Genomic DNA, 24,185 nt, shown 5'->3' with positions numbered 1-24,185 from the left:
GTATGTAATAGGTGATCAGTATGTGTTGTTATTGTGGTGGATTAAAGCTAGGAAATGTTTTTAAATCCATTAGGAAAGTTTCAGCTAACTGAGATCTCAATAGGAGATTCCTTAGTTTCTTTTGACTTTACTATATACTAAAACTGTACTATGTTTTATTGGATTATTATTTTAAAAATTCATACTATGCATTCATTTCCTTGTGGTTTTCCTATTGTGGTATACACTCATTTTAAAGTTTTTCTTTTCAAATATTTAAAATTGATCAGAAATATATCCCATATTAGAACAAAGCAGTTCAAGTGGAATCAAAGTAAAGTAGGTTAAAATGAATTGGTGATTATTGCTTATTCACCCATAGAACTTCTGCCATAATCTCACAGCTAAAGAAACAATTCTAGTGTTCTAAAATGTTCATGGAAGTGGCAAAGGAGGCTGGAGACGAGTTATGTGTCTTTCAAAGGTACCTGTTTGGAAGGACCTTACTGATCATTGCTGATCACTTGAATCTTATTGATTGTTAGTTATTGCTCTTGCATGTTACTAGCTTGAAACTAGGTGGGAATGTAGTTTAACCAACTGTGTTTTCTTATAGCTCTACTCATGAGAAAAAAAGCAGAACCAATATGGCTGTGAAACAAGGACGGTTTTATTTGAGACATAATACTTTGTCAGAAGATATACCTATTGTCATCATATTTAAGGTGAGTTTTCAAGTATCTGAAAATTATAAAGAATTCTTTCATACTTTTATTTTTATATATAGGTTAGAAAAATTGAGCCTGCAAATATCTTCTGAAAATTATAAATAATTTTTTATAGTTTATTTTCATATATAGGTAGAAAATTGAGCACAAGGAGTTGTAGGAATGTAAAGATTTATGACATAGAGAAATTGTCAGGCATGTAATATAAATTGAAAGCTAGTGAGGCTAGGGTTCAAGTATTTTTAAAAGTAGTGATCTATTCTTTAAAATGGAAACACGATAAGAATTCCAAAGATAAAAAAGGATGTATAGTAATGAGTAGGCCTCTCACCCACCTGTACCTAAAAACGTAGTTGTCCTACCCAGGAACACTGGTTTCTGGTGCATCCCTCTAGAGGTAGTCTATGCATGTACAGCACCTGAGTATGTTGTAGGTTTATGTTTTGTTTTTCGCTTACATTGGAGAAGGAAATGGCAACCCATTCCGGTACTCTTGCCTAGAAAATCCCATGGACAGAGGAGCCTGGTAGACTACAGTCCCACGGGGTCACAAAGAGTTGGACACGAGTGAATGATTTCACTTTCTCACTTTCACTTTTACTTACATACACTGCACCCTGTTTTGCACTTAGCTTGTTTTCTTTTTTGTAACTTACATCTTGAAGATAAGCGTTTTATTAGTTCATATGCAGCTACTGTTTTTTTTTTCTAAATGATTCCATTTATAGGTGTACCATAATTTTTCTTATCAATGGGCACACAGCTCTTGCTGTTTCAAAGCTGCTGTATTATTTTATTCAGAGCAAGGATATCTGTAGGCTAAGTTTCTAGAAGTGTAATTTTCTAGGTCAAAGAGGATGATCTGAGTCTTTTGTTCTTTTTTATGGACTTCGGGATTCCTGTGAATTTTTTCATAGATAACGAACCTTTAAGCTAAAGCTGATTTTTAAAATCTTCTTTGTGAATTGTTGACTTAAAACCCAAAAGACATTTTCCTGTAGAAATGATGTTCAAGTGATATTTACTGTGCAGTCACTGAGTTGTGTCCGACTCTGCAGGCCCATGGACAGCATCATGGCAGGCTTCCCCGTCCGTCACCATCTCCTGGAGCCTGCTCAAACTCATGTCCACTGAGAATTTTTAAATTTACTTCTTATTACCTTTCTTTGAAGTTTATGTTATTTGTAATTATATTTTTGTAAAAGACAAAGTAATTCTGTCTCTTCTTGAGGGGAATCCCACATTGCCCAACGCAGTATCTTGTATATATAGTGAGGTTTAGTGGATAAATTTTACCTATGTGAAATTACATCTCCAGCAGAGGGCAGTATGTTACCATGCATCAGAAGGACTTTTGTGGACAATTTCAGAGCTTATAAAGATGTGTAGGACTGCTTTCCTTAGACCAGAAATTATAAATTAATTATAATGCAGATACTGTTACGGCACGCATATGGAAAATGGATCATTAGACACATGCATGCATTAAAACCAGAAAACTTTTAAATACTTCACCTGCGTAGGTGACAAAAGTTTGGTAAGACAGTTTTTTCTGTCAAATTTAATATTATGTTGTAAATGTATACATATATTCATAGCTGACTTAAATCCTTTCTAGAATCGGGCTATAAGTTAATAATGTGTATTTTTATGCAGCCAGTAGTTGAGATTTCCGGCTTCTCCCTTTCTGATTGTAAAATAGTCCTTACATTGAATTGAGAAAGTCACTAAAAAGTGTAACAACATTGGATAAAGTTTTTTAAGACCTTTTTTCCTTTTCTTTTGAAAAAATATACACACTGATTTTATTTTACTTTTTTCACTTAGTGAATTTTTAATAACTTTCCTCATCTATAAATAAAATCCACACCATTATTTTTACTAGGTATTGTATAGAATTCATGTATATGATATAATCTGTTTAAGCAGATTCCTAAAGTGGGACATGTAGGTGTCTTTTTTTGCTAAATTTTCACTCTTATGCACAGCACTGGAGGTCCTTGTACATACATGTTTGTGTGTGTTTGTGAGACTTAATTCCTGGGAGTGGGATTATATATTTTTTTAAAAACTTGTACATGTTGTTTAATTTTTCCCCTAAATGTATTCATTACATTTTAATCAGCAGTGTATACTAACTAAAATAAATATTTGAAAATTTTTAGGTCAAATAAATACATTGGTCACACATTGTCACTTTTTTTGGGTCTCTCACTAGAATTGTTTTAATGAACTTGCTTATTAACCACTGTTAAGACCTTCCCATTTGGTAGGCAGCATAGAATGAATATTCCATGTCTTACAATCAGGCAGATCCAGGTTGATTTCCAGTCTCTTCACTTAGTAGTCTGTGTGGCCTTGGATAGATTTCCCAGTCTTCCTGAGTCTTGGATAACTCATCTAAAGTGAGCATTTTACCTAAGGGGGGGTTCTTTAAAGAGCAAATGAGATAATACATTTTTCGCAAAGTAGACTGCATAGAAAAACAATGCTATTTCTTTTTAGTGAGTCCTCTTTACACATTTAACGTCAGAAGCCTGGGAAAATAAAGTAGGCTACCAGAAAAGTCACATCATTTCTCTTTTTGTGTTGTGTGGCCCTAACACAGACCTTGACAGTCATTAGGACTTGATGGTTGTTGACTGTAGCCAACAATTGGCTAAAAGTGACAGAAGCAGCAGGGCTTCCTGACTCCATGCTGAGTCTGAATATGACGGATAAAGCTTTTAAGACCTAGATCAGCCTTATTTATGGACTTGAATCACAATAAAGGTTCTCCTGCCCATGAATCTTCCCCACTTTTATTTTTTGTACCCCTCAGTATTCAGCAATTGTGCTGTGATGCCATCTGCAGCCTGAAGATTTTTATGGAAAAAGAGGACAGATATCAAGGGGGCTGGGCATTGCATAATTTTGAAATTTTTGGTCTTTAAAGAGAAAAAAAATTACAGAGTTCAAGTGAGTGAATGCAGTTCTTTTGTTATCTACGTGGACTGCTTCTGGTAATGATAGGTTGACTTCTCTTTAAAGAAAAATCACTGGTTTCTGACTTAGATATTTTAAGAACTTACCTTTTCCCTACTTCACATAATATGTTGCAACATATCACCATTAGCTTGCGTATCATTCTCTTGTGCTCATTAGTATTCTTTCTGTCTCTAAAATTCACACTTTTAGTCACACTGAGTGGATATCCAAGGAGAAGACTTCCTGCCACTTTTTAAAGAGCACGTCCCCTTATTTTTGTTCTTATTGCTGATCGCCAGACTGGGTGACCTTCCGCGGAATTGTATTATCTGCTATTTTTTCATGAGGTTATTGAATAGCCTTCACTTTTGACTTACTCGTTAGGTGAAATGATTTTAGATATCTGGAGTACAAAGAGTTCCATATAAAGCTGGTTTTCAGATGTCTAAATTATGTCTGTAGAGCAAAATGGTTGAGCATTTTGCTGTCGTTTCCATAGCAATATGTCATTTATTTGTAGCTGTGACTTCCGAAGGCTAAATAGTCATAAAGTTACTTCCATCTTTGGAGCTGGAGCACTATTGATGACGACCTGACTGAGTTATCACCCTGTGTTTCAGTGATCTGATATAGGAAGAGTTTAGGGCTTTTAGAGCTAAGCTTTGCCACAGATCATTCTTTCTGCATATATGGTGTCATTTACTGTGTGATGTATCTTTGGCATATCTTTGTTTCATAGTTTAAAAATATTTGGAAGGCCTAAGCAGTCTGTTTAGATTCATGTTAGGCCACTCGAGAGTTTTGTGCAGTTACAGACTTGCTCCTTAGATCAGCATCAGGACAATTTGAAGTGGCAGCTTCAAGGGAAGACTATTTCATTATTATTAAACACTAAAAGAGACAATCAAGAACACTGTCTTTTTTGCTTGGAGCCAAAAAGTATTAAGGTGACATACGGTGACCTTCACGTGTTTAGGTGTTGTCTTGCCAAACGAAAAGGGGCTGACCCAGAATGCATCTGCTGTTTCAGCTCTAGGATTCTGTTTGTTTCAGCGAGGCCTTTTTCTGCTGTATCATTTTGCCTTCTTCGTTTGGCACCTGTTCTACACAGATCTCATCTGCTTTAGTGTTTTATTTTGTTTTGTTTTGTTTTTTTGGTTTTCTTCAGTGTTTGGGCTTTCCCTGAGAAGTGAGATGCCTTAGTTACAAAGTTTTACATTCAAGATTTTAGAGAAAGATGACTGCAAACTATTGCCTTAGTGTTGTTTTTATAAAAATATGTTGGTTTCATTGAAACCCATTATTTTGAGAGATTGACAGGTAAAAATTAATTTATATTCTAACTGGCTTTTCACAGAGAAGTACTGTCATCTGTTATTTCTGAGTGGCTCCTTGGCAGACCACAAAGGTTAGATGGTACTAGATATATGCCATCACCATCAGAGTAGATGCAACTCTGTGTTTGGTTAAAGGATAATCTAGGGTTCTTTTTTTAAATTAGAGCTGATAATTTTTTAGGATTGCTGTTCTTTAATCCATGAAAGATTAAATGTGTGTGTATTTTTCTTTTTTTGACTGCACTGGGTCTTCATGGAGGCACACAGGCTTCTCTAGTTCACGTAGCCTTAGTAGCTCCATTGCATGTGGCATCTTAGTTCCCTGACCAGGGATCAAACCCTTGTCCCCTGCATTGAGAGGCAGATTCTTAACCACTGGACCACTAGGGAAGTCCTAGGAAGACCATGTTTTAATGAATCTGTGTAATGTTTAGAGTTGCTCTCTGGTGTCCATTTGAATTAATACATTGTATCAGAGATAAAAAAGACATGAAAACTGACATGAAAATTAACAAATAAAAAAAAGGTGTGTATCCTGAAAACATTCATTTTGTTCACGAAACAAAAAAATTTTTCGAAACAAGTTGTATGCTTAAAATATTAAGTTTAGTGGGCTTAACTCCCAAAGTTGGTTTATTGCTGAGTAACAAATTACAACAGAGTCTCTGTTGGTCAGGGGTTTGGGCCTGGTAGACTGAGTAGTCCTGGCTCAGGGTCTTTCATGAGGCGAGGCGTCCGCTAAGGCTTCAGTCATCTGAAGACTGGATTGGAGCTGGAGGTGGCTGACCCTCAGGGTAGGAGACCTGACTTCTTACCACTGGCCCTTCCATGGGAGCTGGAGTGTCTCCATGACATGGCCACTGGTCCCCAGAGGAGCCAGCAAGAAGGTACAGAACCTTTGTGACCCAGGCTCCAGAGTCATAGAGTGGTTTTCTAACTTTTATGTATAGAAGTGAGTCATTAAGTTTAGCCCACACCCAAGCAGAGGTGCATCTTGATGAGGGTGACAGAGGAGAGTGAAAAAGCTGGCTTAAAACTCAGCATTAAAAAAACTAAAATCATGGCATCCAGTCCCATCACTTCATGGCAAATAGATGGGGAAGAAATGGAAACAGTGACAGATTTTCTTTTCTTGGGCTCCATAATCACTGTGGATGGTGACTGCAGCCACAAAATTAAAAGACACTTGCACCTTGGAAGAAAAACTATGACAAACCTAGACAGCATATTAAAAAGCAGAGACATTACTTGCTGACTAAGGTCCGTCTAGTCAAAGCTGTGGTTTTTCCAGTAGTCATGTATGGATGTGAGAGTTGGACCATAAAGAAGGCTGAGCACCAAAGAATTGATGCTTTAAATTGTGGTGCTGGAGAAGACACTTGCAAGACCTTTGGACTGCAAGGAGATCAAACCAGTCAATCCTAAAGGAAATCAGTCCTGAATATTCATTGGAAGGACTGATGCTGAAGCTGAAGCTTCAATACTTTGGCCACCTGACGAGAAGAGCTGACCCATTGGAAAAGACCCTGATGCTGGGAGGGGTTGGGGGCAGGAGGAGAAGGGGATGACAGAGGATGAGATGGTTGGATGGCATCATGACTTAAAGGACATGAGTTTGAGCAAACTCTGGTAGATGGTGAAGGACAGGGAAGCTTGGTGTGCTGCAGTCCATGGGTCGCAAAGAGTCGGACACCACTGAGCGACTGAACAACAGCAACTGTCCTGGCAAGCTTCGAAACTTTCAGTAAGCTCACATCTGATCTGAGATACCCAGATTGAATTTGTATGATACAGACTATTAAAATTCAAATGTAGCGTGGTGGAGTGTTGAGCTGGAAGGGACCTGGTGTGCCCTGTCATGACGGAAATGAAGACACTCAGGTGGAGGAGGTGATGGGCACTGGTGGTCGTCAGGCCTGTTGACATCCTCTGTCAACTTTGCAGAGGTGCCCCTTCCATTGTGCCCAGCGTGATGCCCTCCGTGTTCTGCATCAGGCTCAGAATGTGATTTTCCCTATCTCGTGTGTGGAGAAGAGCTGAGAACTAGATCATCAAAGTTTAATAGACAAGTACCCCAGGTTCTCTTTTCTCTGTGTAGGTAAAGGAAGAATTTGAATACAAATGTAACTTTTCCCCTTAACTTCTTAGAAGTGGATTTTCTGCCAGGATAGGTTTAGTGAGTCCATGCTCTATTTCTTGATGTGGCAGAATGCCAGGCAAATGTGTGAAGGAGTGAGGCTTAGGACGACCATATGGAATCTACAAAGACCTGTGTTGCTGGCTGCCACCTTGAAACACTTAAAGATAAATGGGTTTTTTAAACCTAAGGGTGTTCTTGGTTTTATAAAAATCTCATTAAAAACCTACATAAAGTAGAGCTTGATATCTCTAGGATAGTGAGGTAAAACATCCTCTAGGAAAAATTCTTTGAGCCTAAAGGTGCATGATTTGACAGTTCTCAGAAAATTTTGTCTTGCGGCAAAACTTTTTGAGGGTTCTGTTTATTTTCAGCCATGCATATTTTCTGATTTACTGCTCTTTGCCTTTTTTTTGTTTCCTTTTTTTTTTCAGTTTGCCTTTGTAATTGTGACCAGGGTCTCTGCTCTCCCGCCCCACTCCCTCGGATACTTATAAATTATAGAAGGTAGTACACATGCAGAAAGCGCTTGAGAATGTTTGTTTTTCTTCTTCCTCATCAAAATTTTTGTTTCAGGTTCTTTTGCAGCTTGGGCTGTGACTGCCAATGCCAGATGGCACCGTTTCTGAGAAAAGAGCTAGCTTTTGCTTAGAAGTAATACCCACAAACAATGCCAAATTAGCATAAGCAAATGTCAGTGAGTTAACACAAAGCCCACACTCTTTCTATCTTTTCTTCCCTTCCTAGGCCATGGGTGTTGAGAGTGACCAGGAAATTGTGCAGATGATCGGAACAGAGGAGCACGTGATGGCTGCGTTTGGGCCCAGTCTGGAAGAGTGCCAGAAAGCTCAGATTTTCACACAGATGCAGGTGTGTCTTTTCACGTTGTCCTTCACTACGAAAGGGAATTAATTGGAGATTTAATGCTGCTCGTCGCTAAAGCATCAAATGCAGTGACTTTTGCGGGTAGAGATTTGGGGTGGATGTTGGGGAGATGGGAGTACTGGTCAAGGAGCTTCTTTGGCTCATTATTTGAGGGATTGGAGGAGTCTGCCTAGATCAGTTATCAGCTTTGGTGTCCAACTTAGAAGCAGAGGGACCAAGAGGCTTTTGTTCTAATGTAATAAATAGCAAGTACTCTTCTTTTCTCTATTTGCCTGGTGACACAATTTTTTAAACTATAACACCTCTAGTGTAGAAAGCTTTTTTTTTTTTTACATCTTTCTCTTTAATATTCCTTTTTATTCCCTGCTTCCAGTTGCTTTCAGCATCCAGTCGTATGTGGTCTCTATCCCTTTTGCTGAATTTTCAATGTTTCCAGCAAAAAAGACCCAGGCTCAGCATCCCTTTGCCTCTACAGAGCCTTCATTGACCTGCCTTAGGCACTCCCAGCTGGAACCTGTGGATTTTAGGACCAGACTCAAAGATGAAGATAGGAAACTGTTTATATGCTTTCTTGTTTAGTCACTAAGTCCTGTCTGACTCTGCGACCCCATGGGCGGTAGCCTCCAGGCTCCTCTGTCAGTGGGATTTTCCAGGCAAGAATACTGAAGTGGGTTGCCATTTCCTTCTCCAGGGGATCTTCCTGACCCAGGGATCGAACCCACGTCTTCTTCTTGGCAGGTGAATTCTTTACAAATGAGCCACCTGGGAAACCCCTTTAAATATGCTAAACATAATCAAAATTATTAGACTTTCCTCCGCATGTGACCAGTAGCCCTCATAGCCATACCCAGGATTTTTAGTTACATATTTGTAAGGTGCTTTGCTAAGAGTAAATCAGTAGTGACCTTCCTCATAGCCGTACTAGTAGGTAGGATTTCTCTACTATAGAGAAGCACAATGGACAGTTCTTATTTATCCATGTATACATTGTCTATTCTGTTGGGTTGCTTAAATAAGGTATAAATCCCATGCTGCTTTTTTTTTGTCACCCAGCATGTTATTAGAGATAGCATTTTCCTTATATCTGTTAGTATGTGTTCTGAAAAATGAAATGAGTCTTGAAAATTTCATAGACTAAACGAAACATTTCGAAAGATTGATTGTCATATGTAAGTACGCATAAATTCCAAAGCAGAAAGTAGTAACAATTATTCTTACCACTGCCTTCTTCTTTTTCTGTAGTTAATTAACCAGTGAACTCTAGTTAACCAGGCAGACAGCATCAGGAGAAGTTGTTTTGATTTCAGTTCTGTTCAGTCACTCAGTCGTGTCTGACTCTTTGTGACCCCATGGACTGCAGCACACCAGGCCTCCCTGTCCATCACCAGTTCCCAGAGTTTACTCAAACTCATGCCCATTGAGTTGGTGATGCTATCCAATCATTTCATCCTCTGTTGTCCCCTTCTCCTCCTGCCTTCAGTCTTTCCCAGCATCAGGGTCTTCTCAGATAAGTCACTTCTTCACATCAGGCAGCCAAAGTATTGGAGTTTCAGCTTCAGCATCAGTCCTTCCAATGAATATTCAGGACTGATTTCCTTTAGGATGGACTGGTTGGATCTCCTTGCTCTCCAAGGGATTCTCAAGAATCTTCTCCAACACCACAGTTCAAAAGCATCAATTATTCTGCGCTCAGCTTTCTTTATAGTCCAACTCTCACATCCATACATGACCACTGGAAAAACCATAGCTTTGACTAGATGGACCTTGGTTGGCAGTGTCTCTGCTTTTTAATAAGCTGTCTAGGTTTGTCATAATTTTTCTTCCAAGGAGCAAGTGTCTTAATTTCATGGCTGCAGTCACCATCGGCAGTGATTTTGGAGCCCAAGAAAAGAAAGTCTGTCATTGTTTCCATTGCTTCCCCATCTATTTGCCATGAAGTGATGGGACCAGATGCCATAATCTTAGTTTTCTGAATGTTGAATTTTAAGCCAACTTTTTCACTTTCCTCTTTCACTTTCAACAAGAAGCTCTTTAGTTCTTCTTCACTTTCTGCCATAAACGTGGTATCATCTGCATATCTGAGGTTATTGATATTTCTCCTGGCAATCTTAATTCCAGCTTGTGCTTCATCCATTCAGCGTTTCTCATGATGTACTCTGCATAGAAGTTAAATAAGCAGGGTGACAACATACAGCCTTGATGTACTCTTTTCCCTATTTAGAACCAGTCTTTTGTTCCATGTCCAGTTCTAACTGTTGATTCTTGACCTGCATACAGATTTCTTAGGAGGCAGATTAAGTGGTCAGGTATTCCCATCTCTTGAATAATTTCCCACAGTTCATTGTGATCCACACAGTTAAAGGCTTTGGCATAGTCAATAGAGCAGAAGTAGATATTTTTCTGGAATTGTCTTGCTTTTTGGATGAGCCAACATATGTTGGCAATTTGATCTTTGGTTCTTCTGCCTTTTCTAAATCCAGCTTGAACATCTGGAACTTCACGGTTCACGTACTGTTGAAGCCTGGCTTGGAGAACTTGGAGCGTTACTTCACTAGCGTGTGAGATGAGTGCAATTGTGCAATAGTTTGAGCATTCTTGGGCATTGCCTTTCTTTGGGATTGAAATGAAAACTGACCTTTTCCAGTCCTGGAGCCACTGCTGAGTTTTCCAAATGTGCTGGCATATTGAGTGCAGCACTTTCACAGCATCATCTTTTAGAATTTGAAGTAGCTCAACTGGAATTCCATCACCTCCAATAGCTTTGTTCATAGTGATGTTTTCTAAGGCCCACTTGACTTCACATTCCAGGATGTCTAGCTCTAGGTGAGTGATCACACCATCGTGATTATCTGGGTCATGAAGATCTTTTTTGTATAGTTCTTCTGTGTATTCTTGCCACCTCTTAATATCTTCTGCTTCTGTTAGGTCCATACCATTTCTGTCCTTTATTGAGCCCATCTTTGCATGAAAAGTTCCCTTTGTATCTCTGATTTTCTTGAAGAGATCTCTAGTCTTTCCCATTCTATTGTTTTGCTCCATTTCTTTGCACTGATCACTGAGGAAGGCTTTCTTATCTCCTTGCTATTCTGGTAACTCTGCATTCAAATGGGTATATCTTTCCTTTTTTCCTTTGCCTTTCACTTCTCTTGTCATAGCTGTTTGTAAAGCCTCCTCAGACAACCATTTTGCCTTTTTGCATTTCTTTTTCTTGTGATGGTCTTGATTCCTGTCTCCTGTACAATGTCAGGAACCTCCATCCATAGTTCTTCAGGCACTCTGTCTATCAGGTCTAATCCCTTGAATCTATTTCTCACTTCCACTATATAATCATAAGGGATTTGATTTAGGTCATACCTGAATGGTCTAGTGGTTTTCCCTACTTGCTTCAATTTAAGTGTGAATTTGGCAATAAAGATTTCATGATGTGAGCCACAGTCAGCTTCTGGTCTTGTTTTTGCTGACTGTATAGAGCTTCTTCACCTTTGGCTGCAAAGAATATAATCAATCTGATTTTGGTGGTGATCATCTGGTGATGTCCATGTGTAGAGTCTTCTCTTGTGTTGTTGGAAGAGGGTGTTTGCTATGACCAGTGCGTTCTCTTGGCAAAACTCTGTTAGCCTTTGCCCTGTTCTATCTTTGGTCTTCATTGAAAGTGAACTATTTGATGAACATGCATCTTCGTTATAAACTGCAAATACCTTGTAATTACATGAAGAGAAAACGTTAAATACTTAGGAATTAGGTACATTTGGGGAGATACACTCTATGCTTTAAAGCTGTGTAATGTGGATGAACAATTTACCTTGATGATAACCCAGCGGATTCAGTGAGATCCAGTATTCATCTTATTGCAAGCATCATCATTGCTGGTCAGATAAATCAATCATTGTAAAGCTGTTTGAACAGTAGTTAAACAGTGGGTTGGAAGATCATTCATTTATTTCTCTTAAATAGGTACTGACAGAAAATAATGGCTAACTAAAAGTTTCTAAAGTGAATTGGAGAAGTTCTTTTAAAAGATGAGAATATGTGATTATCTAAGAAAGACAAACATCTCGCGTGAGACAAACAGGAAATAGGAGTTTGAGATGGCTTATTCTCTGTGTGCTGGATGAAAGCAAATATTAATTATTTGCAGCTGATAAAAGGTTACAGAGGCACAGCTAGTCCAAAATGGTTGATGACTTGAACATATGAGTTAGGGCAACACAAAATATTCTATGTTATTCTAAATAAAAATGTATTATCTCACATAATAGAACTTTTGACATGGCACTTCAGTAGATCGTTTAAAATACATGTTTTGTTTTGTTTTGAATGCCCCCCTTCTTAGTGAGTCCTCCATTTATTCTGCTCATAAAGCCCTTTTGCTGCTACGTTTGTCACAGATGTTTTACGTTATCATTGCCAGGGGCTCTGAGAAATGGAGAAGAAATTAGTCACTACCTTTTTGGAAGGAGAGGCTACACCAGGGCTGGCATCTTGCCCTGTTTATGAAGCCAGCTGGGCTCTTACCCCAGCCCTGACACTGCAGCCCCGGCACCTTTATCAGCTGCTCTAGGGAAATGTGACTTTCTGCTGCATCAGAAGGTACCCCTGTATTCCTGTTTCTTCCTCAAGGAAGTGAAGCACCTATAGCCTCTTTCCCAAAGGAACTGAAAGACCGAAGTTTGATAAAGACAGCTCGGTTTAGGGAAAATTGAAGTGCCTGTCTGTTCTTGGTTCCCACCATCTGCTGACTTGCCTCCATCAGTTAGTTAGTTACTCCTTCTTGCTTTGTTACTGCAGCTTGCGTTTTAAAGGTCTTATTTTGTCTTACCCGCTGATGGCCTTTTTTTTTTTTTTTTAAATCGGGAAGGTTCTAGATTTGATCTGCAGTCTTAACAGAGATGTTCCATTCAGTTTCAGGGACTATTTTAGTCAGGAATTAAAAAAAAAAAAAAAAAAAAAAGATGACAAAATGTCTAGTAAGAGAGACATACAGGTAAGTAGGAGAATACAGTGTGATATAAACACAAATGGAAGTACTCAGTTCTTTATATGTAAGGAATTAAACAGCAGAGAGAAAGAAGTGGGGTTAGGAAAGGCTTCAAAGAGGAAGTGGTACCTGATCTAGGTTTTGAAGCCTGGAAAAGAAATTTTTCCAGGCAGGAAACTGGCAGCAGGAATTCCAGGATAAAGAATCAGGGATCCCAGTCCTTTCTTATGACTAAATGGAAACCAGTGTTTTTTGTTTTTTTTTTTTTAATGCATTTATTCCTCTTACAAAATAATAAGAACCACATGATCTTTTCAAACTTTTTTTACGGAAAAACTTCAAAATATAAAAAGTATACAGAATAGTATTATGAACCCCCATGTGCCTGTCACCCAGCTTCAACATGAAAACACTTTGCCGGGGATTTCCCTGGTCTGCCAGTGGCTGAGACTTCATGCTCCCAGTGCAGGAGACCTGGGTTTAATCCCTGTCCAGGAAGCTTGATCCTGCAAGTCACAGCAAAGATGGAAGATTCCGTGTGCTGTAACTAAGACCTGGTGGAGCTAAATAAATAAATATTAAAAACAGAAAAACTTTGCTATTCTTGTTTCATCTAAAGCTCTATCTCTGCCTCACCTATTACTTGGTTAAGTTTTTAAAATTTATTTTTATTTATTTATTTAAATTGGGGGGAAAATTGCTTTACAGTTTTGTGTTGGTTCCTGCTGAGCGGCAACACAAATCAGTCATATGATTAGTTTTTAACATTTCACTTTTTAAGGTAAAGTGTATATACACATAATATACAAGTCTTAATTGTATACTTTTTATAAGATACACAATATTTCCATGACCCCTGAAAATTCCCTCATGCCTCTTCTAATCAGTTTTCACCTCCATTCCCGTTTTTCCCCACTTTTCTTATTTTTTTCACCATAGATTAGTTTGCCTATTCTAGAACTTTATATAAGGAATTATGCAGTATATACTTATTGTTTTGTCAGCTTCTTTTGTTGAACGTATCGACTTAGACTCATCCAGGTTTTTCCTTATTATGTCATGTATCCATGTTCTTCATTCCTTTTAATTGTTGAGTAGTGTTCCATTGTATGAATATACCACAGTTTGTTATCTTTTCCTGTTGATGGACATTTGGTTTATTTCACTCTTTGGCTGTTGTGAATAAAACTACCATAAACATTCCTGTCCAAGTCTCTGCCTAACAGTTTGGCATTTCTCGTGGATAAATACCTGAGAATAGAATTGCTGGATCAAAATGCAGTTGTGTGGAATGTTACTCAGCCATTAAAAAGAGTGAAATAATGCCCTTTGCAGCAACATGGATGGGCCTAGAGGCTGTCATACTGACTGAAGTAAGTCAGACAGAGAAGGAGAAATATTCTATGGCATCCGTATATGTGGAGTCTAAAAAGGAATGAAAGATCCAAGTGAACTTACTTATGAAACAAAGACTCACAGACTTAGAGAACAAACTTACAGTTGCTGATGGGGAGAAGGATTGGGGAAGAGATAGTTAGGGAGTTTGGGATTGACATGTACACACCGCTATATTTAAAATGGATAACCAGCAAGGTCCTACTGTATAGTATGTGGAACTCTGCTCAATATAATGTTGCAGTCTGGTTGGGAGGGGAGTTTGGGGGAGAATGTATATGTATGGCTGTGTCTGTTTACTCTTCACCTGAAACTATCCCAACAAGTGTTAATTCCCCCCCAAAAGAAAAATCAGTTGTGTATGTAACCTTCATAAAGTCAGAGCTGCCGGGGTGACGGTACCATTCTGCAGTCCCCTCAGCCGCGCCTGAGAGTTCCGGTTGCTTCACATCCTCACCAGCATTCACTGTTAGCCTTTGTAACTGTTCCAGTTTGTCCTGGTGGCGTCATTGTGACTTTAGTCGTGCATTTTCCGATGACCAACATTGCCTCCTTTCTGTGTGCTCACTGACTTCCTTTATAGCTGAAATCATGTGAATCTTCTGACTGTTCCAACACTGTTTTCAGCTGTTCTAGGTCTTCTGCTTTTCCATAGAAATTTTGAAATCCAATCAGTTTGTGTTTTTTAACAAACCCGTCAGGAGTATAATTGACAATAAAAATATATCTTTTGGTCAGTTTGGAGAGAATTTTAACAGCAAGCCATCTTTAAGTATATTAAATGTTCTAGTCAATGAAAATGGCATAACCCTCGATTTATGTAGGTTTTGTCTTCTCTCAGCAGCGCTTTGTAGATTTCAGGGTAGAAGTCTTAGATGGTGTGAATCCTTTTTGAGGAGAGAAGATACTCCCCCTCCCCCCAAAAGAATATTCACCCAAAGTGTTAACTGTTGACAGGATTCTCTTCGGGTGGAGGATTGATGGCCAAAATACTTATCTCCTTTGTATTGTCTAAACTTACTACAATTGTCCCGTGTCAATTTTATAGTAAAAAAAAAACAAATTATAAAAAGGGAACTATTTTGTCATTGATTTATGACCAATGTTGTTGTTTTTTTAACTAGGACCAATTCAGTTTTCTTTATAAAGGTCCTTGTCTTTTTTTGCTTATAGTGTTGTGTATGGGTAGCAACTTAATAAATTCTCCCTGATGTCATTCAAACATTATTATAATATATTCTGTTTTTTAATAGGCATTAAAATATATAGGGAACAAAGTCAGAAGGCAAAGGATGTGGGGAGGTGGCCCAAAGAAAACCAAAATAGAAGAAGCAAGAGAGCTCCTGGCTTCTACCATCCTGACCCACGTGCCAGTGAGTAAACCCTTTGCGACTGTGAATCCTGAGCGTTGTGCTGTCCATGAACTTCTGCTGGAGTACCGGTTTACATTAACTGAAGTCCAGTTCCCTAAGAAAAGAGAGAGCCCCAAAGAGCACTCTCCGATGGACTGCCCTGGAAGTGATCTTCCATTGTCAACAGTTTATTTGTACTTAGAGAATGTTAGTTATATTATGTCATCATCTGAACATGTTTGTTGTCTTGATTCTTCTTTCAATACAAAATTTTAATTTTTTCTTTGATATTCAAATATATGTTAGCACTGCTGCTAGATTTCATCTCTGAAGGTCAGAGATGGTGTCTTAGATATTTTTAAATAAATTAAAAACAAGCTTACAGTGCCTTGCCCATATGTGTAACTTTTTGAAAAATTGTGGTAAAATATACAAAAGATAAAATTTATTCTTTTTGTGTGTATGTTTCTGTGGGATTATGTACATTCTCACTGTTATGTTACCATCACTACCATAGATACTTATTAAAATATTAGGTGGGCTTATCTTGTAGACGTTGAGCTCACATTGTCCAGTCTTCTTCACTTAGAATATAGATGCTCAAGTCCAGAAAAGCTGGATGATTTTTTTTGTCATCCAGCTGGTTAGAGGTCAGAGAGAGAGAGCTAGAATCCCATCTTCTGACCCTTGAACCAGTGCTTAATATTTATTTTTATTAACTTATTATTAAACAGAGTTCAACCATATTGGCAAGAGTCATTCTTCCCCTACCCTCATTTAATACATATGTACTCTTTCTAAGTTATAAAATTGTTAGTCAGCCTTACCTTGTTAACCAAATAGTCTGGTTTATGTTGACTTTTAGCATGTGTATTATTCACAAATGATCTAATTTAAGAATTGCACACTCTACCTTCAGGGGCTGATTATAAATAATGAAAAGTTGAGGGAACAGTAGAAGTGAACAGTGACCACCTAAACACATGAAGATACAGTTTTCTTATTTTGAAACACCTTGTTAGCCAAATAATGTGGGTCTGTGATTTTGCCCTTTTGCTGCCGTTTGTGTGTGCCCTTGATCTGATTCAGAGAATTAGGAAAGTAAAACAAATTTTATAATGTGAATTATTTATAAACAAGCCTGCGAAATATTCCTTAGAATTGACATAATCTTAGACTGCTCTCAGTATTCATTGTTTGGGATGTAGAGAAAGAATTTACCTACTTATCTAAATGTCTCTCCAAATAAACCAGTGCAGTGGTTTAGCCAGTTTTGATTTAACTTACTGATCGGGCTAGATTCATTTATGTAGATTTCAGTTGTACAAGAGAAAACTAAGTAGAACATTTGCAGCAATTTACTTATCAATCTGTTCATTTATTCCATAGATATTTGTTGAGTCCTGACACTGTTTTAGTACCATTCTTGTTATTTATCGCTGCACAGCAAGTATTTCCAAAACGTAGTAGCTTGAGATAACTGTTTATTGCTCTCTCTCAGGATTCTCAGGTCTGAAGGGGCTCAGTGATAGGGAGGGAAGTTCTTTTTTTTGTCTTGTTTTAATATTTATTTAGCTGCATCAGGTCTTAGTTGTGGCACATGGCTCTAGAGCACACGGGCCTAGTCGTTGCAGCTCATAGGCTTAATTGCATCACGTCATGTGGGATCCTAGTTCCCCAGCCAGAGATCAAACCTGTGTCCCCTGCATTAGAAGGAGGATTCTTAACCACTGGACCACCAGGGAAGTCCCAGGAAGGAGCTTCTTGACATGAGTCTCATGAAGTTGCAGACAGATAGCCGCTGAGGGTGGAGTCATCCAAAGGTTTCAGTCACATCTCTTACTCCTCACTGCCTTTCCACGTGGCCCTTTTCTCCCCAACAGAGTATCCTAGACTTCTCATTTGGTATTTCAGGACTCTTAAGAGGAAAGAAGTGGAAACTGCTAGTTTACAGGCCAACCCAAAGATGGTGAAACATATGGGGAGGGAAGGAGTTAATGGTGGTCATCTTTGAAGAAAAACTGCCGCAAGTATTGAGTACAAAGATGGAAAGTCATCATCTCAGCTTTTAGAGAGTTTATAGACTGGTTGAATTTTTTGAATAAGGAGAATTGTTACAATTCATTTTTTTTTCTCATTTAAATATTATAGCATTGGTTATTTTCTTGAGGCACCTTAAATTTTAATGTGTAGAGTCTTAAAATTTTTTCTCTAATTTCTGAATTACAGGTTAAAGAATTCAATTTCCGAGCCAAATGTATCTATACTGCAGTGATGGTGAGAAGAGTAATTCTGGCCCAAGGAGATAATAAAGTTGATGACAGAGATTATTATGGTAACAAGAGGTTGGAGTTGGCAGGACAGGTGATTTAACTATTTTATGTCAAATCTTATTTTCCTCAATAAAAATTAATTTACTATTCATTTTAGATAGGAGGAAGAAACAGTTGAATGGAATATAGGTTTGTATATTTGGAATATAAACATTCATACCTGACTTACTACCTCTTTGACTTAAGAATTTCTTGAACTATGAAAACTCTTAGTTCTTTAAATATGTTAGTAGTGTTACCTATATCTTTTTTGAGATGTTTATATTCTCTCATTGTGTTTAATAATAGAAAGTGATGTATGATATTAAGTAGTATCATTTATTCAGTTAACAGATGTCTATTAAACTTCTACCATGTCCCAGGCATAGTTATAGAAACTGGGGATAGAGGAAAAATAAGATAGACAAAGGTCCCTTTTCTATCTTGTGGCTTAAAAGAAGTGCCTTGATGTGGTGGTCTCTGTTAATGTCCTACTTAGAATTTGCTAAATTCTTCAGTCTGTAAATTTATGTCTAACTAAATTTGAGACATTTTTTAGAACCTATTTCTTCAAATATCTTTTTTATATTATTCTCTCTTGTCCTTCTAACTCAAATTATCTTGTTTGACCCTTTAATATTGAGGCTCTGTTAATTTTTTCTTCCCCCAGGTTAGCTCTCTTCTTCAGGTTGCATAATTTCTACTGATCTATTTTCAAGTTCCCTAATTTTTCTTATGTTTCTCTAACATGCTTATTACACTGATCCAATTACTTTTTTAGTTTAGATGTTGTGTTTTCAGTTCTAGAAATTTCATTCTGGTACTTTTAGCTTCTGTTTCTCTACTGAGATTTCTTACTTGTTTATTCATCACAACCGTGTTTGCATTAACATCCTTGAACCTTAACAGCTGTTTTAGAATTTTGGTCTCATTCCAACGACTCAATCATCTTAGGGTCAATCTCTTGATTAAATCAGTCACTTGATTAAATATCTCTTTCAAAAAGTGATAAATATTTTAAGCTGAGCCCTCAGACATTCCAGCTGAGACTTGAGAGGAGAATCCAGTCTCATACAACCTCTGGAACTGCATTCTATTAGGAGACCCACACGAGCAACATACGACTTCAGGCAGTGCCCTTGTTGGAGGAACTGGAAGAGGACCCGTATTTCTGGAGTGTGAGGTGTGGGGGTGGTGAGAGAGGACACTGGAGAACTAGCATCGTATGCCATGGGAAGGGGTTTGGATTTAATTGCTCCTGCAGTAGAGAATCACAAGAGAGTTATAATCAGAGAAGTGACACCATCAATTTCAGTTTAAAAGGTCTTATTTGGAGATGAACCTGCCAAGAAAGTTCAGATAGGAGACTGTGGCAGTATTCCAGATGAGTGATGGTGGCTGCGATCAGAACAGCAGATATTAATTACCACGTCTAAAATGTAAAAAACTGGAATTATAATCGTATCAGTTTTTTCTGAGAAAAAATTAAAGCCTGGAATACTTGGGAAGTTGTTTGGTCAATGGCTGAGGCTAACTGGTGGGCTCTTGGCCACCTTCAGATTGACCACAGTTCAGGGGACTGATTGTGTGTAACCCTACCACCAACAATCCCAATTTTACAGATCTGTATAATTGGAAAAGAAATCTTAATGTTCAAATAGTCCTTTAAAAAAAAGTGTTGCTTGTTTGGAGGACTAAGAAGTGGAGTCAGGAGGGGAGAGGAAAAGACTATCCTGTTGCTTAAAAAATTAGAATTAAAAGAGGGTTCCCATGTGCAAGAAAACATGGCTTTATAAACAGTGTAAGAACATAAAAGGGATTGTGTTGGCAAAAATTCGTAAAAACAATAGCTGCTAATTTCACACCCCGTGGGATGAGGGAGTATGAATGTGCTTCAGCGTTAGATAACAGAGCTGTATCCGCTGGCCAGGCGGGTTCAGAGAACCTTCCCTCAGTCTCACTGCCACCGGAGGACTGGCCGGCTGGCCGCCAATAGAGGTGTTAGCAAAACCTACCGGTTTCAGGCTTAATCTTTGCACCTACCTTTTCTCTTTCGGTAATGTGTTCATTATTTGCCGAGCATTACTCTATTCTTTGTCTGCAGATTTTTTTGTTTCTAATGCAGCTTGCTTTGTATGGGTGAGATATGGAACGGCACCAAAATCCGGCACCCTGGAAAGCCAGGGATTTCCACCCGGTGACAAAAGAATGCCGTCTTGACTTCAGAGATTGCCTAATCCCAGCTGTTCTGATAATGTAATTAAGGCTGCCTAATGGCTTTAATTTTGCAACCAGTTTGTGTGAAAAGGAGAATTTGGCACTCTGAAGGCTTAAACACTAAATAGCAATCTCAAGACGCCTAATTAGAATTCTCTGACATTAAGCTAATTGGTGAAACTGTATTTCAGCAGCTTAACTTCTTTATTAATTTTTTTTTTTTTTAGCATTTTCATTGAAAATCAATTGATGAGCTGTCAGCATTTTTTCTTAAATATAATTTGCCCTTTAGTGCTCCTGTCTTAGGCAGGCTGAACGGCCTCATGCCAACAGTGAGAGGTATTGAATATTATAATATCACCAACATTCCATCCCTTTTCATCACTTTACTCTTGACCTAAATAATGTGGCTTCTTGTGGGAATAGGCCTTGTAGCTTCTTACTGCTCCGTGAACTGGAGGACGTTATTTCTCTTATGAGGACATTTGAAGGGTGGAGAAATTTATTAATGGGGCCGTAGTTTTGTTGAGTGTGCTCTTAGTCTTTACTTGTTTAGTCCTGGAGCATTTCCTTGTGCTTGAATCAGGGGGCTAGGACAGATTGATCTGGGATCCCCAAAAAAACTTTGTTGCAATTTGAGACACAAAAGTCTTAAGTGTAAGGGACCAATTAAAACAGAGCGGAGCTTTTGTGGTGAAAGGTTAAGGGCATTTGCTTCTGTTCAGGATACTTATTCAAGTCCCTTTGCCAGTTTCTACAGGAAGTTGCCGAAATGGGCTTGTCCATCCCTCTCTTCCCCTGCACCTGCTTCCATTCCCATGTTCTTTTTCATGAAGGAAACTGCTGGGTCTGAGTGGAAGAAAAGATTAAGCTCTCAGAGGAGGAAGTTTTCTTTTTAGAACACTTTAGACATGGCAAATCAAGGACCCTGGCTTTCCCATCTGCAAAGTTGATTTTGTAGAAAAGTAGAAGGATGTGTCTATCTTAAGGTAAAAGAGTGTAAAATCACGTTCTACCTAGGAAATGCTCTCTTCAACAGTGGCTGGAAGAGAAGACTCATTGGCTTTCATGTCTTCTAAATTATGAATCAAAAAACTACCTGTGGGTTGTAAACATTGAAAAATACAGTGTGGAATTTGGAAAATCTTTAGCTTACAAGATTTCCGTGAACTTCAGAATTCCTGAATTATATAAGGAATGTATATATAATGTCCTCCAATACTACGTTACTATTGTGCTAGTTAGCTTAGATTACATATATATCCAACTGTTTTCTTCCTCTATAAAGGAATAAAAAACAAATGCAGTTGATTTTTCAGGGGAATTTAAGTAGTTGTAATTTTATATTTGATTATTGAAGAAGTATGCCTGTTATTTTTTGTGAACTGTCTGTAAGTGGTGTTCTGGTTTTGTCTGTTGCTACATATCTATTGCAAAACTTAAGCCAACCACCATTGTCTTAAGTGGCTTAAGACAGCCACCATTTTGTTCCATCTCATGATTTTGTGGGTCAGGAATTCAGGCAAGATCCAGCTGTGTAACTCCTCTGTATCACATGGAGCTCAGTTGGTTCTGCCGGAGGTGGTGGGATGCCTGGAAGGCTGGGCTCAGCTCCGTCTTGACCATGCCAGCACTGTGACATGAGTGGCTCAGGACTCAAGTGAGTTTCCCATGCACCGGAGAATCTGCGTGACCTTAATGAGTTCGTCTTAGAAGTCACATCTTCACTAACTTTATTGAAGAAAAGCAGTCACAGTCCTTGCCTGAATTGGGGCAGTAGGAGACATAGTAAGCAGAGATTTGGGCAGTTTATCTACATAATCTTGGGGTTTTCTCCCAAGATTAAGTGGGTAGTGGATTTGAGGACGTAAGTTTTATTTGTGGTTGTCTCCTTTCTGTGACTTTCCCCTCACCTTCCAGCGGCTGTGGTGGCTGGTATCTTATCCCTCTGATCCTTCAACCCAGTAAGACTGTGGGTCTTTCTCTGAGTTTTAGCTTCTGATGTCACCTGGACCCTGTTTGCTGATGTGTTCTACCCTTAGTTGAAAAGCCTTCAAAATGGAAATGCACTTTTTTTTTTTTTTTGGAAATGCACTTTTGATCAGTATCGTGTTTTCAGCAGTTTCTGTCTGCATTTACTCTCCAGTGCTGTCAAATAGTTTTAATATTTTGTCCAGAGTTTATAATTTTTATCAGCAAATGAGTCTGATAGGAGCTACTCCCATCAATTCTGAAACAGCCATTCTAGTCTATTTTTATGACTTGCTGTTCCCCGTCCCATTGATTTGTTTTCCATGGTTAACATGGCTTGATGTCATTTATTTTCTAATTTTTAACATAAAGAGTAAAAGTAAAAATGTCACATATAAGTTATGAAGGTGACAAATCAGCACCTCAAATCCACTTCCAGCTTAAGTAATTCTTAATTGACCGCTAATTGCCATTTCATTTACTTATATATTTTTTCCTTACTCTGTCCTTCTCTTTCTCCTACTATCCTGAATTTGTGTACTTATTGTTTTCTTTTTTATTGTATCATTTATTTAAAAGTTTTAAAATACTTTATTACAGTATAAGTTTTGCTTTTTTTATTGAAGTATAGTTTATTTAGTGTTGTGTTTAAGATGTACAGCAAAGTGATTCAGTTATGTGTGTGTGTGTGTATACTATGTTTGTATTCCTTTTCAGATTATTTTCCATTTTAGGTTATTACAAGATACCAATAATCCCCTGTGCCATACAGCAGGCCCTTGTTGCTTATCTGCTTTATATATTGAGCATGGGTCTGTTAACCCTAACTCCTAATGTATCCTCTCCCCAGCCTTTCATTTTTGGTGACCATAAGTTTGTTTTCTGCATCTGTGACTATATTTCTGTTTTGTAAATAGGTTCATTTGTACCATTATTTTAGATTCCACGTGTGTCAAACTGAGTGAAGAAAGTCAGGCAGAGAAAAACAACTATCATATGATATCACTTATATGTAGAATGTTTTCATTCTTTTACATGTAGCTGTCCTGTTTTCCCAGCACAACTTACTGAAAGACTGTGTTTTCTCCATTGTGTGTTCTTAAATATGTTTGGCTGCACTGCATGATATGTGGGATCTTAGTTCCCCCACCAGGAATCAGACTCACACCCCTTGCACTGGAAGTCTGGAATCATAACCATTGGCCTGCCAGGGAAGTTCACGTATTCTTTATTCTTGCTTCCTTTGTCATAAATTAATTGACCATAAGTGTGTGGGTTTATTTCTGGGCTTTCTGTCCTATTCCAATGATCTCTGTTTTTTATGCTAGTGCCATACTGTTTTGATTATTGTAGCTTTGTAGTATAGTCTGAATTCAGGGCATCTGATTCCCTGAAGAAGCTCTGTTCTTCTTTCTCAACACTGTTTTTTATTAAAACAGTTCAATAGTTTCTCTTTTTAAATGTGGTGATTTAGTCACTAAGTTGTGTCTGACTGTTGTGACCCCATGGGCTGTAGCCTGCCAGGTTCCTCTGTCCATGGGATTCTCCAGGCAAGAATACTGGAGTAAATAATTGAAAAAAAAAAAAAAAGAATACTGGAGTAGGTTGCCATTTCCTTCTCATTGGGATCTTCCCAACCCAGGAATTGAACCCAAGTCTCTTCCATTGCAGGCAGATGCTTTACTGACTGGGCTACAAGGGAAGCACCATATTTTTTAAATAAAGATTTCTTTAAAATTTTTATTTTTTAGTTTTGGCTGCACTGGGTCTCTGTTGCTGCAGACAGTCTTTCTCTAGTGGTGGTGAGTAGGGCGGCTCTCTGGTTGCAGTGCGTGGGCTTCTCATTGTGGTGGTTTCTCTTGTTGTGGAGCCCAGAGTCTAGATGTGTGGGCTTAGTTGCTCCTCGGCATGTGGGATCTTCTGGACC

The 24,185-nt window shown here is 38.3% G+C and overlaps 1 protein-coding gene across 1 annotated transcript in view; it reads left to right on the top strand.

The window, feature by feature from the left end:
* The window catches only part of POLR3B (RNA polymerase III subunit B), a 109,763-nt gene that overhangs the window by 16,883 nt on the left and 68,695 nt on the right, over window positions 1-24,185 (top strand). Inside the window, exons 9-12 of the mRNA XM_070454011.1 lie at window positions 596-704; window positions 7,896-8,018; window positions 15,660-15,779; window positions 17,988-18,122. Of these exons, the coding sequence (XP_070310112.1) occupies window positions 596-704; window positions 7,896-8,018; window positions 15,660-15,779; window positions 17,988-18,122 (487 nt within the window). The remainder of the gene's footprint in view (window positions 1-595; window positions 705-7,895; window positions 8,019-15,659; window positions 15,780-17,987; window positions 18,123-24,185) is intronic.

Source organism: Odocoileus virginianus, chromosome 23 (genome assembly GCF_023699985.2).
Source record: "Odocoileus virginianus isolate 20LAN1187 ecotype Illinois chromosome 23, Ovbor_1.2, whole genome shotgun sequence".
NCBI lineage: Eukaryota > Metazoa > Chordata > Mammalia > Artiodactyla > Cervidae > Odocoileus > Odocoileus virginianus.
The sequence above is the reverse complement of the archived record's forward strand: the minus strand, read 5'-3'. Positions and strand labels throughout refer to the sequence as shown.